General features: G+C 40.5%; 1 protein-coding gene across 4 annotated transcripts in view; it reads right to left on the minus strand.

Annotated features, from left to right (window-relative positions):
* fat3a (FAT atypical cadherin 3a) overlaps nucleotides 1–15,127 on the minus strand; it is a 126,654-nt gene that overhangs the window by 35,979 nt on the left and 75,548 nt on the right. For 3 of the 4 annotated variants that reach the window (XM_059330596.1, XM_059330595.1, XM_059330593.1), the window contains 8 exons: nucleotides 13,708–13,983; nucleotides 11,953–12,163; nucleotides 9,138–11,866; nucleotides 7,621–8,992; nucleotides 4,423–4,619; nucleotides 4,135–4,288; nucleotides 3,687–3,920; nucleotides 2,003–2,392 (listed from right to left, as the gene is read on the minus strand). In XM_059330596.1, the coding sequence (XP_059186579.1) occupies nucleotides 2,003–2,392; nucleotides 3,687–3,920; nucleotides 4,135–4,288; nucleotides 4,423–4,619; nucleotides 7,621–8,992; nucleotides 9,138–11,866; nucleotides 11,953–12,163; nucleotides 13,708–13,983 (5,563 nt within the window). Of the gene's footprint in view, nucleotides 1–2,002; nucleotides 2,396–3,686; nucleotides 3,921–4,134; nucleotides 4,289–4,422; nucleotides 4,620–7,620; nucleotides 8,993–9,137; nucleotides 11,867–11,952; nucleotides 12,164–13,707; nucleotides 13,984–15,127 lie in introns of all 4 variants that reach the window. The other variant, XM_059330592.1, reaches the window with a different exon arrangement.

Below are 15,127 nucleotides of genomic sequence, written 5' to 3' on the forward strand. Positions count from 1 at the left end.
GCTTTTTAAAAGACATTAAGACATTACGCATATGTAATAAGTAGTCTAAAAAGACAATAAATAGTTTAAAGGTAAAAGATACAGTGGTGATGGATGCAAATGATCTGTTATTGTCTATTTAGGGTTGCTGGGGGAAAGAGACTAGAATAAATATAATAATAATAATGACTCAATTGACCTCGATTTACAGTATAAAAATGAAACATTTTGCAAAAAGTCTTGTAATATCCTCCAATAACACTTCAGGGTTGACATTTTCAATTTCCAGGAGTCCCTATAAAGGGTTAAACTTCTGCTAAAGATCTATATTTTTTTATGATGACAACAAACCAAACCAGGCAAGAAGTGATTCTAAGTATTTTATAAAAAGTCTGATATATCGTTTTGCTCTGGATCATAGAGCTCAATTGATATAAAATAACAAAAACACTCCAACATTGCATGTGTGTTAAGACACGGTCTAGAGACTCCAAGACCTTCAAAACCATGGAAAAATCAATGCTGTGATTTGGTTCTTAAAACTTTTGACATTTTGAAGACTAGATAGATTTTTTTGGTGAATGGATGGCAAGAATTTCTAGAGCCCGCTGTCAGAATGCAAAGGGGTTAACTGCAGTTTGGGCTTATGAGAAAGATATCTGGCTGGTTAATGTTCTTTTCATTTTTCAGACAATACTTTGGATACCCTGGATTTGAGGTTGATGAGATTAGAGATTGCAGACTAAAACCCCACAGATTGAGCTGGTGAGTTGAATTGCACTGTGCACTTTCACCTTATACATACTAATTTGATTCAGTATCAAAATGATGTTTTTGATGAGAGTTTACTCCTTGTGGGAGAATCAGAATAGACATAAAGAAGAGGAATAAAGCACTCACAATGAATGTGACTAAATCACTGGTAACTGAGCAGAAGCATACTATGACTGAGCCGCCACACTGAATATGGTTAAATTGTTGGTTAATAAGTATGTTTTGTACAGGGCTCATATATCTAAAGCCACATTATCTCATATGTACCCAGACGTTGATCCTTTATGTGACAAATGTAGGTGAAGCTTATTCACATGTTCTGGACTTGTCCAAGCCTGGAAAGATACCGGAGAGATGTTTTCCAAACTTGGTCACTCATTGTTAAACTTGAGCTGGAACCTAACCCACTGATTGCCACCACTGGTGAGGCTGACAGGCCTTACTCCAACCAAAAGTCGCACACTGTCTTCTGCTTCACTTTTGTCTAGGCGTGCGATACCATCAAGGTGGAGGGATGCTGCCCCGCCCACACACGCTCAGTGGTTAAGGACATCGTGTCCTGTCTAGACCTTGAAAAGATCCGCTATTCAGTGTGTGACTTGAGCAAGAAGTTCCAGAAGGTGTGGGGACTTTTCCTGAAATACTTTTAGAACCTTAAGTCAATTCAAGTATCTGCCCCTCTTTCCTTTGTTTTGCTTCTCTGTCTGTTTCTGTCAGTTACAGTCTGTATCAGCTAATGTCTTAATTTGCCTTCTTCTACTTATCCACCTCTAGTCATTTATCTATTTAGCCTGTTTGTTTGTTTAATTATTTATTTTATATTTTATTAATTGCTTATCTTTCAACTCAAAACCTGACTTTCAACAGTTCCCTATAACACTCCAGGAATAGTACTCCTGAGGAGTCATAGTTTGTAGGTGTGGCTAGAGGGAGCAGAGGGATGTTTTTGTTTATTAGTTGGATCATATGAAAAATGTACAATGTCTGAACATGTATGTGTATGTGATGGGATAAAAACTGTAAAATTCTATCAAAATATCTGAGAGAAAAAAAAGTATGTTTCTACTTTTCTTACTTTTCTTCTAGGGAAGTGGAATGGATCTTATTTTTTCAGTGACCCACTTAACCTCCAACTGGACAGCTTGCATTCATTTTTGCTACAATATGAAAGTGGAGCAGGAGTATATGTTGCATTTAGTGTGAATAAAAAGGAGGACGATTAGTGCAGAAGTGTGACTCGATCACGTACCGGTCAGCGGGTGGATGTGGAACTTCCCGTGCTCGTTGCCTGATCGGATACTGTACGTGATCTCAGCGTTGGTTCCGATGTCCTTGCTGGCAGCGTAAACTCTCAGGACCTCGGTGCCCACTCCCACATCCTCTGGAACTGTTGCTAGCTGATCACGGCGCTCAAACACAGGGGGGTTGTCGTTGATGTCCAGCACAGTGATAGTTACGTTGACCAATGAGGACAGGGGCAGAGGGGAACCCTGGTCCGAGGCGTGGACTGTTATCTGATAAGCCGCCTGGACCTCCCGATCAAGAATGCGTTCCAGGACCACGATGCCTGAGGACTTATCGATAGAGAAGAAACCTCCCGCAGAGTCGTCCAGGGAGTAGACCACCATGCGGCCCGGACCTGCTGCACAGCCAGGGGAGGAATGTCAGGTAAAGGTGTTCAACAGCCTGACAATCATAACTGATTATGAAGTGATTGGCCCGGTTTGAAAGTAGGCTGTCTCTCTTAAACTCTCTTTTTCATTCTTCACAGAGCTATTTCTGGTGCTTTTCAAGAGAACAAACACATGTAACACCATGAATATTCTCAAGGGAAGCGTGCTCCATTGTCCCCATTTGGATAGTTAAAGCTGGAGTATGACACTTTTACATATAAATGAATATTTGCTATATTCACACAGTGCTGATTGTCACCGTGGAAGGCGCTCTGTATTTTGCAGCATTCTGTAGCTGTTTGGTGTATGAGATCTGCGGCAACTTTCCCTTTTGATCCAAAAGACAAGTTATGCCTTTTAGGGCAGAAAATACAAAGACATGTCCAAGAAAAGTTTGTGGAGTGGACGCTCCAGATATAAAAAGAAACTTGGCATCCAGGGGAAGGATTAAAGTCAGAGAGAGAAAGCAACTGACAGCGAAGACATCACACAAAGCTCTCCTGGCCTGATTCCAATGTATCCAAAATACAATGAGTAATGGAGTAATGAACGTAGAGCGTAGGACTATACTATAACAATAAACAATATACAGTATTATCACTTGACCTAGAACTATGTGACTACAATAGATTCAACTTAATTAGCACAACAGGTTGTTTTTACTTGCATGTGTGTATATAGTCACATATGTACTTTTGATCTCTTCACAAGTCTTTTTTATATCAGCTCTGCTTCTTCCTCTACATGATTTTTAACTACTGTTGAATTGTGCTACTTTTTTTGCTGTTGCCACTTTTAATCTCATAAATCTGCTACTTTTTTCTAATAGATTTGCCACTTGAATCTCATAAATCTGCAACATTCTCCTTGTTGATTTGCTACTTTTAATCTCAAAAAGCTGCTACTTTTTTTCTTGTAGATTTGCATCTTTTAATCTAATTATTCTGCTATTTTTTTGCTTAGATTTGGCCCTTTTAATCTCATTAATCTGTTACTTTCTTCTTAAAGATTTGGCACTTTTAATCTCATTAATCTGCTACTTTTTTCTCCTAGATTTGCCAGTTTTTTCTTGAAAATTTTACCCACCTCCCCTGGGTCCGGATTTCTTTTTTTTTTCTTTCATACTTGGCCCTAATACGCCGTCATAGAAATGTATGTATGAAAGGCTTTTTTAAAATAAATAAAACATTGAAGCACTACCTGCAGCAGTGTTAACATGAGTTAGCAGAAGTAATACTAGTGTAATAGTAGTAGTATCACCTTCATCAGGGTCTATGGCCTGGATGCGGGTCAGCAGGGCTTTGGTAGCAGTGTCTTCATAGACGCTGGCCGTGTACTGTGACAGGGTGAAGATGGGCGGGTTGTCGTTCACATCGGTCACCGTCAGCTGGACCTCAGCACGGCACCATCGGCCCCCACCATCGGTCGCCTGGGCAACAAGCCGGTAGTAGGGTGTCGTCTCATGGTCAAGAATCATAGAAGTCTTGACCTCACCTGGACAGGTTAGAAACAACATCTACACTAAGAGATGGAGCTATACAGGAGTGTATCCACAGGAATAAGTTACCTGGCCCTATTTCTCTGCTGCTTTTCACTCCATACTGGACTGACTTCAGTTGTAATTTATGAATGCTCAGTGAAAAAAAGGTTATGTATTAAGTTAAGAGAAATTCATGTGGGTGTGTTTTCAATGCCAATGTGTGCATACCAGTGTCTGGGTTCATGCTGAAGTCCTGGGATCCAGGACCATGTAAGGAGTACTGGATCCAGGCACTCATGCCCACATCTGCATCCGTAGCTCCGACCCTTAGCACCACACTGTTGACCGGGAAGTCTTCTGCAATGGAGGCAGTGTACACGGCCTGCACACACACATGTACACACACAAAACTAAATTACGCTACAAGAAGTTGGTAAAGCTTTTCCATTTCCCATTTGCTGCTGTCTTTAGCTGTCACTGTGGTGTGTGATTGTGTGATGTGATTTTTTTCCTCACCTGATCACAGATGGGACTGTTGTCATTGGTGTCTATCACTGTCACCTCCACCATCGCCTGGGAAACAAAGAGTCCATCGCTGGCGGTGACATTGATGGTGTAGAGGTTGCGTTCCTCCCTGTCCAGCGGCCACTTCACATACATCTTCCATTCACCCTGAACCAGACCCAGTGCAAACACACCTCGGTAGTTCCCACCTGGACAACACGTTGAGACAAAGACACAGGGCGAGTGAGGTACAACATTTTAGACATGGAGGCAGACATGGAATCTGGGACATTTCCCCCAAAAATTGAACAACACAATTACACAAGTAATGTATAATGACATCCAAAGATAACAACAGTACAATGTGATGAAATGCCATCTTTGTATGTTAGCAGGCTCTCTCATTGGTTAGTTTTTATCTACAAATCTATTATTGGGCTGCTCTCCTCATATCTGTGTGCAGACATGTGTTAAACCAAACTCAATACGGTCTTTGCTCTCAAAATATTGCACAGATGCTGGTGCTGAGAGTGACAATGAAGTGAGTTAGGTAAGAAAGCTTTTAGTTACGTCCTTTTATCAAGGAATAATTTGCAAAAGGACTTGTAACTGTGTGAGCTGTTCACTATGGGGAATTCAAATTTTAAAGTACAAAGAAATCCCTTCCCTTGGTCAGTGTGACTGCTCCATATGAGTCGGCTACTGATATATATATATATATCTCCTTTATTAAACCAGGTAAATGTATATATATATATATATATATATATATATATGTATATAAAGAAGGAAATGAATGTTGCAGCAGTGGATAAAGTTTGGACTATAACACTGAGCTTCATGAGAACACTGAGCAGCTGTTGACACATTTAACTGGATTGTCACGTTGAAGACACACAATCCTCCACCCATTGATCTCCAGCTCTGTCCTCTCTCACAGACCAGTACGTGGAATTTGACACTGTTTACATTGTATACAAGGTGACAATATAATACTACAATGTAAATAAAAGGATGTTGAATTTATATCACAATCACTGCCTCTCATACGCCTGTTTTCATGTGTGTTAATGCACCTTTGAGTTCTTGTAGACGGGTGCAAAATGGCCATAGACAAAAGAGGAGAAAATTCCAGCAGAATTTTATTGAGAAAGGCAATGGTTTGGTCCTTAGCAGTCCTATTTAGACAATTTACAGCGCATGATCCAAAGGGCATGGAATCGCAAAAAGCGCCTGCTAAATTACATTGTAGAATTTAAGCCATGTTCAATTGATTTCGGTCAGTTACTTTGGCCACAAAGTAAGGCAGAGGGGGCAAAGGGAATTGTATTTAACCTCTTAATTAGTCGTAGTCCTGTTTTAGGTTAATTAAACCAGTCACAGTGCAACATCAGCAATCTGGAGAAGCAACTCGTTCTCCATGCTGCTTTCAAGCAGTGTAATTTTCAATTTTATAGCATAAGAGATCCTTTAAGTTTTAAAGTCCATTGCGACCTATGGCATTTGTTATTAGGAAAGTGTATTTTCAGTACAGTTAATACACAAGTGCTACCTCGACACCCTGAAAGATGATATTGTCTGTCTTTGCCACGTGCACTGCTGGACCTTCAAAATAACTAAAAAGAAATGCATACATTTATTTGTTCGTTGTTGTTGTTTTTACCACTGTGCAAAAACTTGCACTGAGCTTGCACTGAACCGTGACTCCTAAACTGGAATACGGACCAGATGTTACAAAATTACCAAATAAACTGCTGAGTCCATAATAAATCTAGACAAAATATAATACTGTCTCTGTCAGGCACCATCAGTATAACTATAGATGAAACCAAGACAATCATTTTACAACAAGAAGGTGTGATTCTCTATCTTGAATTTGCTTTGGCACTTTCATATTGAATAAGATCTCTCTCTGAAGTGTGAAAGGTCACAATTGTCAGTTTTTTGATGGCACATTTGCTTCGTCTTGCAGACATTTCGGTTATATATCTAGTATATAAATATATATTTAATTATTTCGCTCCCTGCCCTGAGCAGCAGCTCATTCCTCCTCGCTTACTTTCTCTTCTGCTGTCAACTATAAGGTCACATCACTCACGTCTGTCATTCATTCCAGCTGTCTGGCACTCATTACAGTGTCATTAGGGGAAGGATTTTCTTTCCTATTATAAGGCCTTCATTAGCTCTCTATCTCCTCTTGGCATGTTAGTCCTTTGTCTTAGTCTCTTGGGATGTCCTAACTTCATTATTACCTTCTGGAGTGTCAATGAGCAGGCAGCGAATCAGCAAAGTCAGTCATTTGATCCCTGTCTGTGTTATTAAGGCAACTTCAACATTCACCAGGCTCTCCCTACCTCTCTTTGTTCTTTTGTTTCTACTTCAATTGTAACTGGGTAGACGACAGAGGCTGTTGAATGCTAATCTGTCATGAAAGTATTATCACATACAAATGGATGTTTCTCAGTCAAACAGAATGCTGAACTGCATGCACTCTTTGAAAGCAACCATAGAAAATGTGTGAATTATGTTCTGAATCGTGCCTTTAATTTGTTTGTCTTTCCTCATTTATTTATTTATGGATGTAGCAATGGTTAGGCGAGGCTGAATACTAATGAGTCTGATGACTATTATATTTTGAGTAAACCACTGGGCCAAGACAGAAAAACAGTTGTTTTCGGCCATCTAAGATTGCGACAGATAGATGACAATATGTAGCTTGCGATTTATATCCAAAACCAAAATTCTGTGCCAATGCAGGATATATATATATATATATATATATATATATATATATATATATATATATATATATATATATATATATATATATATAGTACTCATTATGCAGAATGGCCACACTCAGATATATAGTCTAAATATATTATTAGATTATTTGTTGTGATGAATTTATTTAAACAGCGTTTTAATTTTGTAAAGATAGGGCTCATTTTAACTGCCTAATATACTGTTATGGGGTTTAATTGATAAAAATAGAGCCACTGAAAAGTAACTTTTTGTAACTGAAGTAACTAAAGTTATCCTCTTAATGTTGTGGAGTAAAAAGTACAATATTTGCCTCGAAATGCAGAGGAATACAAGTATAAAGTTACATAAAATGGAAATACTCAAGTAAAGTACAAGTAACTCAAAATTACACTTAAGTACAGTACTTGAGTAAATCGACTTAGTTACTTTTACAGTGGTACTCACCGGTGATGTGGTAGCTGACTTGGCGGTTGACGGCGGAGCTGTCATCATCTCTGGTGTTCAGCACAGCCACCACTTCGCCTGGTGGGTCGCTCTCCTGAACTGAACCAAAGTAGTGCTGCTCCAGGAACCTGGGCGGGTTGTCATTGATGTCTGACACTGCAACAGTCACAGTGGTGGAACTGGAAAGAGACAAGGTCTCCCCAAGGTCTGAAGCCACCACTGTGAATGTGTAGGATGGATTGGTTTCATGGTCCAGGTCCTTGCGTGTGGAGATCCAACCTGTATTGCTGTCAATGCTAAAGGTGCCAACCAATGTGTCTGAATCCCCTTCTGACTGGATTAATGTCCCGAGACTGTATGTCACCTGGCCATTGGCCCCTGAGTCTGGATCGAGTGCTTGGACTTGAATGATTCTTGTTCCAATTGACATTCCCTCCATAACTGTGGCCTCATAAGAGTTGGCCTCAAATGCTGGTTTGTTGTCATTCAGATCCATCACTTTGACTTCAACATCAACAGAAGTCACAGAATCCAGCTTAGCCTGTTGTACAGTGGCGGTAACTTTGAAGTGGTATCCTTTTATTACCTCGTAGTCCAAGGGCTTATCAAGCTTTATTACACCAGTATCCTTTTCCACCACAAACACCCCATCTTGGTTGTTTTCTCCAGTCTCTCCATTAACCAGAGCAAATGTAGCAGAAAGAGAGGCATATCCAGGAGAATTGTTGAGACGCACCGTCCCTATAGCTGAACCTATGGGTGTGTCCTCCGGCATGCTAAACAAGTATTGATGTTGACTGAAGGAAGGAGTGAGGGCATCTGGAGAAAGAACATGGATGTAAACAGACACTAGAGAGTGTCGGACTGGATTTCCTCCATCCACAGCTTTTACAAAAAAAGATAATACAGAGTTCCTCAAGTGGCTGAAGCTGCCTTTAGTCACCATCCAACCATTGTCTGGGTCTATCTCCAAAATGTCTACCACAGGAACATGCGCCTCACTGTAAAGTGAATATGTCACTTTGGCGTTCGGGCCATCATCAGGATCATAAGCTTGAATCTGAGTCACCAAAAAACCTTTAGCGACATCAGATTTGACTGAAGCTCGGTACTCTGTAGCACGGAAGCGAGGTACATTATCATTATCATCCAACAGAGTGACTTGTACTGTACAGTAAGAGACACGTCCACCTGAATCCTGGGCTGCCACCGTCAGAATAATGTCTTTATTGGCTGGATCCTCACGATCAAGCTTTTCCACAGTGGTGATCTGACCATTTGCATCAATGTTAAATTGGTCCTTGCCTACGTCATTAACAAAGGAATAAGTGATGTGACCGAACACTCCAGGGTCTGCATCTGTTGCCTTTACCTGAAATAAAAAACAAACAAACAAACAAACAAACAAACAAACATGTTTTAGTCAATACAGACATGAGTATTTTATATAACTGGGCTATATTATTGTTTTCCTCTGAGAAAAATTAAGTCTTGAAATTGATTTCAATAGAACTTACTTGTATAACTTTGGTTCCCACAGCAGAATTCTCTCTCAACTCTGCCTCATACATATTTTGTCCAAACACTGGAGTGTACAGGTTAGCCCCCAACACCTTCACATGGACCTGTGCAGTGCTGGTGAACACCCCATCAGACACGGAAACATTGAGGCTGTAGGCAGGATCCATTCTTTGCTTTCGGTGGTTAGACAATGTAATGATTCCTGTGTTTTTGTCCATAACAAAGTTCATTCTTTCATTTCCTGACAAAATGCTATAATCCAACTTGTCAAAATCTGAGCTGTCAGCATCCGATGCCTGGACACAGGTTACAAAGTGACCCCTTGGTGCTAACTCATTCACATATGCCTCATAGAGTAGCTGATTAAAAACTGGTGGATTGTCGTTCATGTCGTTCACTACGACTATGACTGAGACTTCACTACTCAATGGTGGGAAGCCATTATCGGTGGCCCGAACAATGAAGTCATACTTCTGGACAAGTTCATGGTCTAGCATACGTGCAGTCAGAATTAATCCACTGCTACTATCAATGTGAAAGTAGTCTGTGCTGTTATGCATATCTGAGAAGATCTGGTAGCGGACAACATTGTTCTTTTCTGAGTCTTTGTCGGTGGCAATAACTTGAAGTGCTGGAGTTCCAATCATAGCGGTTTCAGACAAAACTACCCTGTAGGACATTTTCTGGAATATAGGCGGATTATCATTTACATCTTGGACAACAACATCTACATTGACCTCAGCACGAGCACCAGTCAGATAGTCTGTGGCTCTGATGGTCAGGTGATAGGATGATGCTGCTTCGTAGTCCAAAGAGTGGATGACACTAATGACTCCAGTATCAAAACCAATGTCAAACTGAAGAGACTGGTCTCCATCAACTATAGTGTAGATGATGTTTTGACCTTCGGGACTGGTGGCATTGATGCCGAGGATGGGTGTGTGAACAGCCACATCCTCATTCACAGAAACAGAATAAAAGGGTTTGTCGAAGACAGGCATGGCTTTGTTGACTACTGTGATGGGGAACTCTATAGTAGAGGACAGAGGTGGATAACCACCATCTCTGGCATATATTACCATGTGGTATTCCACATTGGACAAGTCAGACTCAAAAGCCCTCTTGAGGCTGAGGCCACCTGTTTGCCGGTTGATCTCGAAGTGACCATGATCATCCTTGAGATAGTAAGAAACCTCTCCATTAATCCCTTTGTCACCATCTACTGCCATGACCCTGAAAATGGGTGATCCTGGCTCAGCTTCTACTTGAACAGCTGCATAGTAAGGAAGTCCAACAAATACCGGGGCGTTATCATTTATGTCTTCAACTTGGACTCTAACCATAACTCTGGCCACATGCAGACGGTCGTGCTCCCTTCTTGCCTCGACAACCAGTTCATAAAACTCTTGCTCCTCGCGGTCAAATGGTATGCCTGTGGTTTGGATCACGCCAGAGGTTGGACGGATTCTGAAGTTGGTGCCAGCATTCAGCAGGGTATACTTCAATGGTTCATTGAGACGGTTTCCTACAGCATTCACCACAGCCACTTTGGTGATATTGGATACATTCTCTTGAATAGATGAAGAATAAAGGCTATGAGTGAAGCTGAGGCCAGAGTCCAGAGCTTCTCGGACAAGAATGGTCACCAAAGCTGTGCTGGAAAATTTCCCATCTGAAACTTTGACACTGAAGCGGAAACGCTCCTTGGAGAAGTTGTTGTGTTTGACTGTGATGACTCCACTGTTAGGTTTGATGGCAAAATGCTCCAGTACTCCATCAGTCAGAGAGTAGGTGAGCTCTGCAGGGACATCTTGGTCAGGGTCTATGGCTGAAACCTGCAAAGCTTCTACTCCCACATAGGTCGGTAGCAGCAGAACTGTTTCATAGGCATTCTGAGTGAAGCGAGGTGGTGAATCATTTGTGTCGATCACTTGTATTGTTACCTCTGTTGGACTGTCTGCTGTCAACTGTGGCCTGCCATTGTCCCTCACATGGACATGGAAGTGGAAGCTGGCAAATGTCTCGTGGTCTAGATTAGCGATTGTTCTGATGGAGCCAGTTCCCGAGTCCACTGTGAAGAACATCTTTGCCGTTTCCTCGACAATCTGGTAAACCAACAGAGCATTTTGGTTGCGGTCAGCATCAGTGGCCTTGATTACAAGAGGTGAGTCATCTGAGTTCAAGACCACGCTGTTGACTGGGGCTGCCTCGCTAATGCTGCCGTGATAGTGAAGCTGCTGGAAAATAGGTGGGTTATCATTCTCATCCACCACCTGGATTAACAGAGTAGCATTGGAGGCCATGCCAGCCATGTTGGTAGCCTGGACTATCAAGGTGTAAGATGCTGTAGTCTCATAGTCTAAAGGCTTTTGAGTAGAAATCACTCCACTGTACTGATTAATTTGAAAAACACGATCTGCGTTGCCCAGCTTGATGTCATAAGTAAGGGTGGACTGGCTGACTGCGCTGACTGTGGTGACGGAGGTCCCAACCACAGCATTCTCCGTGATTTCAGCCTGGTATTCAGGCTGAGGGAATTTTGGCCCAGCGTTGTCAGAGAGAGTGACAGCAATGCGCACTATAGTGGTGGTGGACAGGGGAGGAGAACCATTGTCAGAGACTCTGACAGTGAGAACATAATGACCTATGCTGGACAAGTCCAGGTCACGTGCAACAGTGATGATGCCCAAAACGGGTTCAATATGGAATGCATTTCCAGTGTTCCCTGTTGAAAAATCAAAAAGATGTAGTAGTTAGTTTAAGGGCAGTTGTATAAAACATTTCAACATACAAAGAGTCAGAAGTACCTACCTGCTTCAATGAAGTAGTGCAGCTCTGCGTTCACACCTTTGTCTTTGTCCAGGGCGGTCACCTGGACCACAGCTGATCCCACTGCTGCCGACTCGTAGACTGAGCCCTCATACAGCGCACTGGTAAAGATGGGCACGTGGTCATTTATGTCTTCCACTTCTATTAGCACTCGAGCCAGGTTCTTTCTGTATGGGAACTCTTGATCCTTCACCTGTGAAGAAAAAAACAACAAAAAGTCATCCTTCACGGTCACGCTGAACTAAGGAAAATCTGCCTTTTGACATCAAAGTCTATAATATTATATATCAAACACAAAAACAAAATGCAAAATGTCATTGATCAGAACTCTCACTCCTTACCTTTCTCGAAATTTCACACTTTTGATAATAATAATAATTTACCACTGGCTACACAAAGCAGTATAATATTACCCTCTCTCCTCTGATAAGGTGTAGATACTGATCCGCATGCATGGTAATTAACTTAATAGCAAAAAGGATGAGTTCAGGTAGAATGAGAGCACAGATTTGAAGATTGCTTCTGGCTCTCCCACTGCACTTCATATGAAACACATGACAAGGCATTTTTTATTTATTTTATTTTAAATCAATATTTTTACATGGTTGAAACTGAAAAGGAGGCAGAGTGGCAGCGTGTGCACACCACTGGAAACAAGATATTAAAATACCTACAGTTTCCAGATGTTTTTCAAGTTAAACAAATCACGACTCTGGTGTGTGATCACAGTAGATCAGGTCCAACCAGGAGTGCTTTGGTGCTTTTGATCTGGTAAAGTAAGGTATCTAATGGGATGTTAAACAGATTAAAATGTCTGACACATTCCTACAAAGTTTAGGTACAATTGTCTGCAATTTCCTACATTATCAAATGTTTATATTATGTTGATCAAAAAGTATTACACTGGTTTTCTGTTGAATCTGAGTCACATGTCATCACATGCAAAATGGTTGAACCAGTTGTCACAATCTGTCAAGCATGTTTTATATACATTTCTATATGTAAGTAGGTAAAATTGTGTATGTGAGAGGTATTTTTCTGTATGTGAAAGGGAAGAATGAATTATGGCCCATCATAATTTCTGTTTGTCCGTCATCAACAAGAAAAATATGAGATATTGTGGTTGTATTTTCTTATCTCACATAGGAAGCTGTTTTTTTTACACCAAGAATTAAGAATCATGGCCAAAAGAAATAGCATGTAAATAAAATTGGTAACCTACCTTTTGTGTTTCTTTTGTTTACCCTGCTATACTGTGAACATACATATCAAGCCATGGATTTTGTGTATTATCCTATCCTGTAAGTACAACCCAATTACCAAAACAATATGGCGTGAAAATGTAATAAAAGCAGAATAAATGATTAACAATTAAATACAGGACAAATAAAATATATTTTATGTTCAATATGATGAACTTATTTTTCCAAAAATTCCAAATGTTCTCTTTTTATTTATCTTTTACACAGCCTCCCAACTTTTATTTGGAATAGGGTTGTATAACAACTAATAATAACTTGCCACTATAATTAACCTGTTGCTCCGACCAGTCTGGAAACCATCAGCAAGAAGAATGAAAAAAAAGAGCATGACTTCAAGATAAGCCTATTATTCTATTAACACAGCAATGCAGACAGGGCCGGACCCCCTCAGTGGAAACTGAGATGTTCAGAGTCACAGCTGTTCGCACAAGATTCTAAATATAAGTGACTGACAGAGACAGTGATATAGACTTACAATGACAGTGAGGATGTGCTGGGCACAGGCCTCGTGGTCCAGCCTCTGAGCAGTGTAGATGGTGCCCAGCGTGGGGTGGATGCGAAACAGACGCATGCTGTTAGGATCTATGGAGCTCTGCAGAGAGTAGGACAGCCGGTGATGCTCATCGCGGTCCGACGCCAGAACCTGGACCACTTCAGTGTCAGGAGGCGTGTCTTCAGATATAGTGACATCATAGGTTGGTTGGGAGAAGATGGGAGCATTGTCATTGTTGTCCATAACTGTGACGTGAACCTGGAACATGACAGACGATGACGAAGAGAAATGAAAGAAAGGGTTAAAAGCAGTGGTGTAAAAAGTTTTCAGATCCCTTGTTTAAGTAAAAGTACGAGTACCCAACTGGGAAATCACTCCACTACAAGTAGAAGTCTCCATCCAAAACTTACTGAAGTAAAAGTTTAAAAGTATCAGCATCAAAATGTACTTAAAAGTATCAAAAGTAAAAGTATTCGTTATGCAGAATGGACCCACTCAGATTGTTTTATATATTCTAAATATATTATTAGAATATTTGTATTGATGCATTTATGTTAGCAGCATTTTAATTTCCTGAGATAGGGCTAATTTTAACTACTAAATATGCTGTTATAAAGTTAAATAAAATAAAAAAAATAATAAAATATATATATATAAATTTCACCTTACATTTATCATGATTTTCATGTCAAAAGTAACAAAAGCTTACAGCTAAATGTAGTGGAGTAAAAAGTACAATATTTGCCTCTAAAATGTAGTGAAGTATAAAATTACATAAACATGAAAATACTCAAGAACAATTTTGAGGTACTTTACTTAAGTACAGTACTTAAGAAAATGTACTTAATTACATCCGAGCCCCTGGTTAAAAGACATCATTGACTGAGTTATGCTGCTCTCGATTTGCAGAGTAGTGCTGATTATTTTTCCTGTGGACATTTTCTATTGATAACAAGACCATTTGGCCAGCATTGACTTGACTTCATTAGTAGCTACTAGACGGGGATAGTAGAACTGAGGAACCTTTGTTTTTCTGTCCTCATGACTGAAATAGAAATACAACACTGGATGGACAGGCTGAGGGTTTAGTTAATGAATCTCTTGGCCATCATTATCACAGCACCAGTGGCTGTTGGGAGCTTTGGTTTGATCTGTCTCTACTTTTTAACTACCCAGTTTGACCTCTTCCTTGTTTTTCTCCCCCTTGAGGGCTGAGGTATTTCATAGTTTATTTCCATGGAATTGCTGAAATCAGTGTATCCGCTCACATGTCAGTGTAAATGTATACTTTGCTGTCATCTACAGGTCAATTTTGACACATATATAAGTGGTGTGAAGAAATGACAACGTTCCTCATATCAGTGTATGCTGAACACTAATGAACAGAGTGGAATGTGTGCCA

This window comes from Centropristis striata, chromosome 4, assembly GCF_030273125.1.
Source record: "Centropristis striata isolate RG_2023a ecotype Rhode Island chromosome 4, C.striata_1.0, whole genome shotgun sequence".
Lineage (NCBI taxonomy): Eukaryota > Metazoa > Chordata > Actinopteri > Perciformes > Serranidae > Centropristis > Centropristis striata.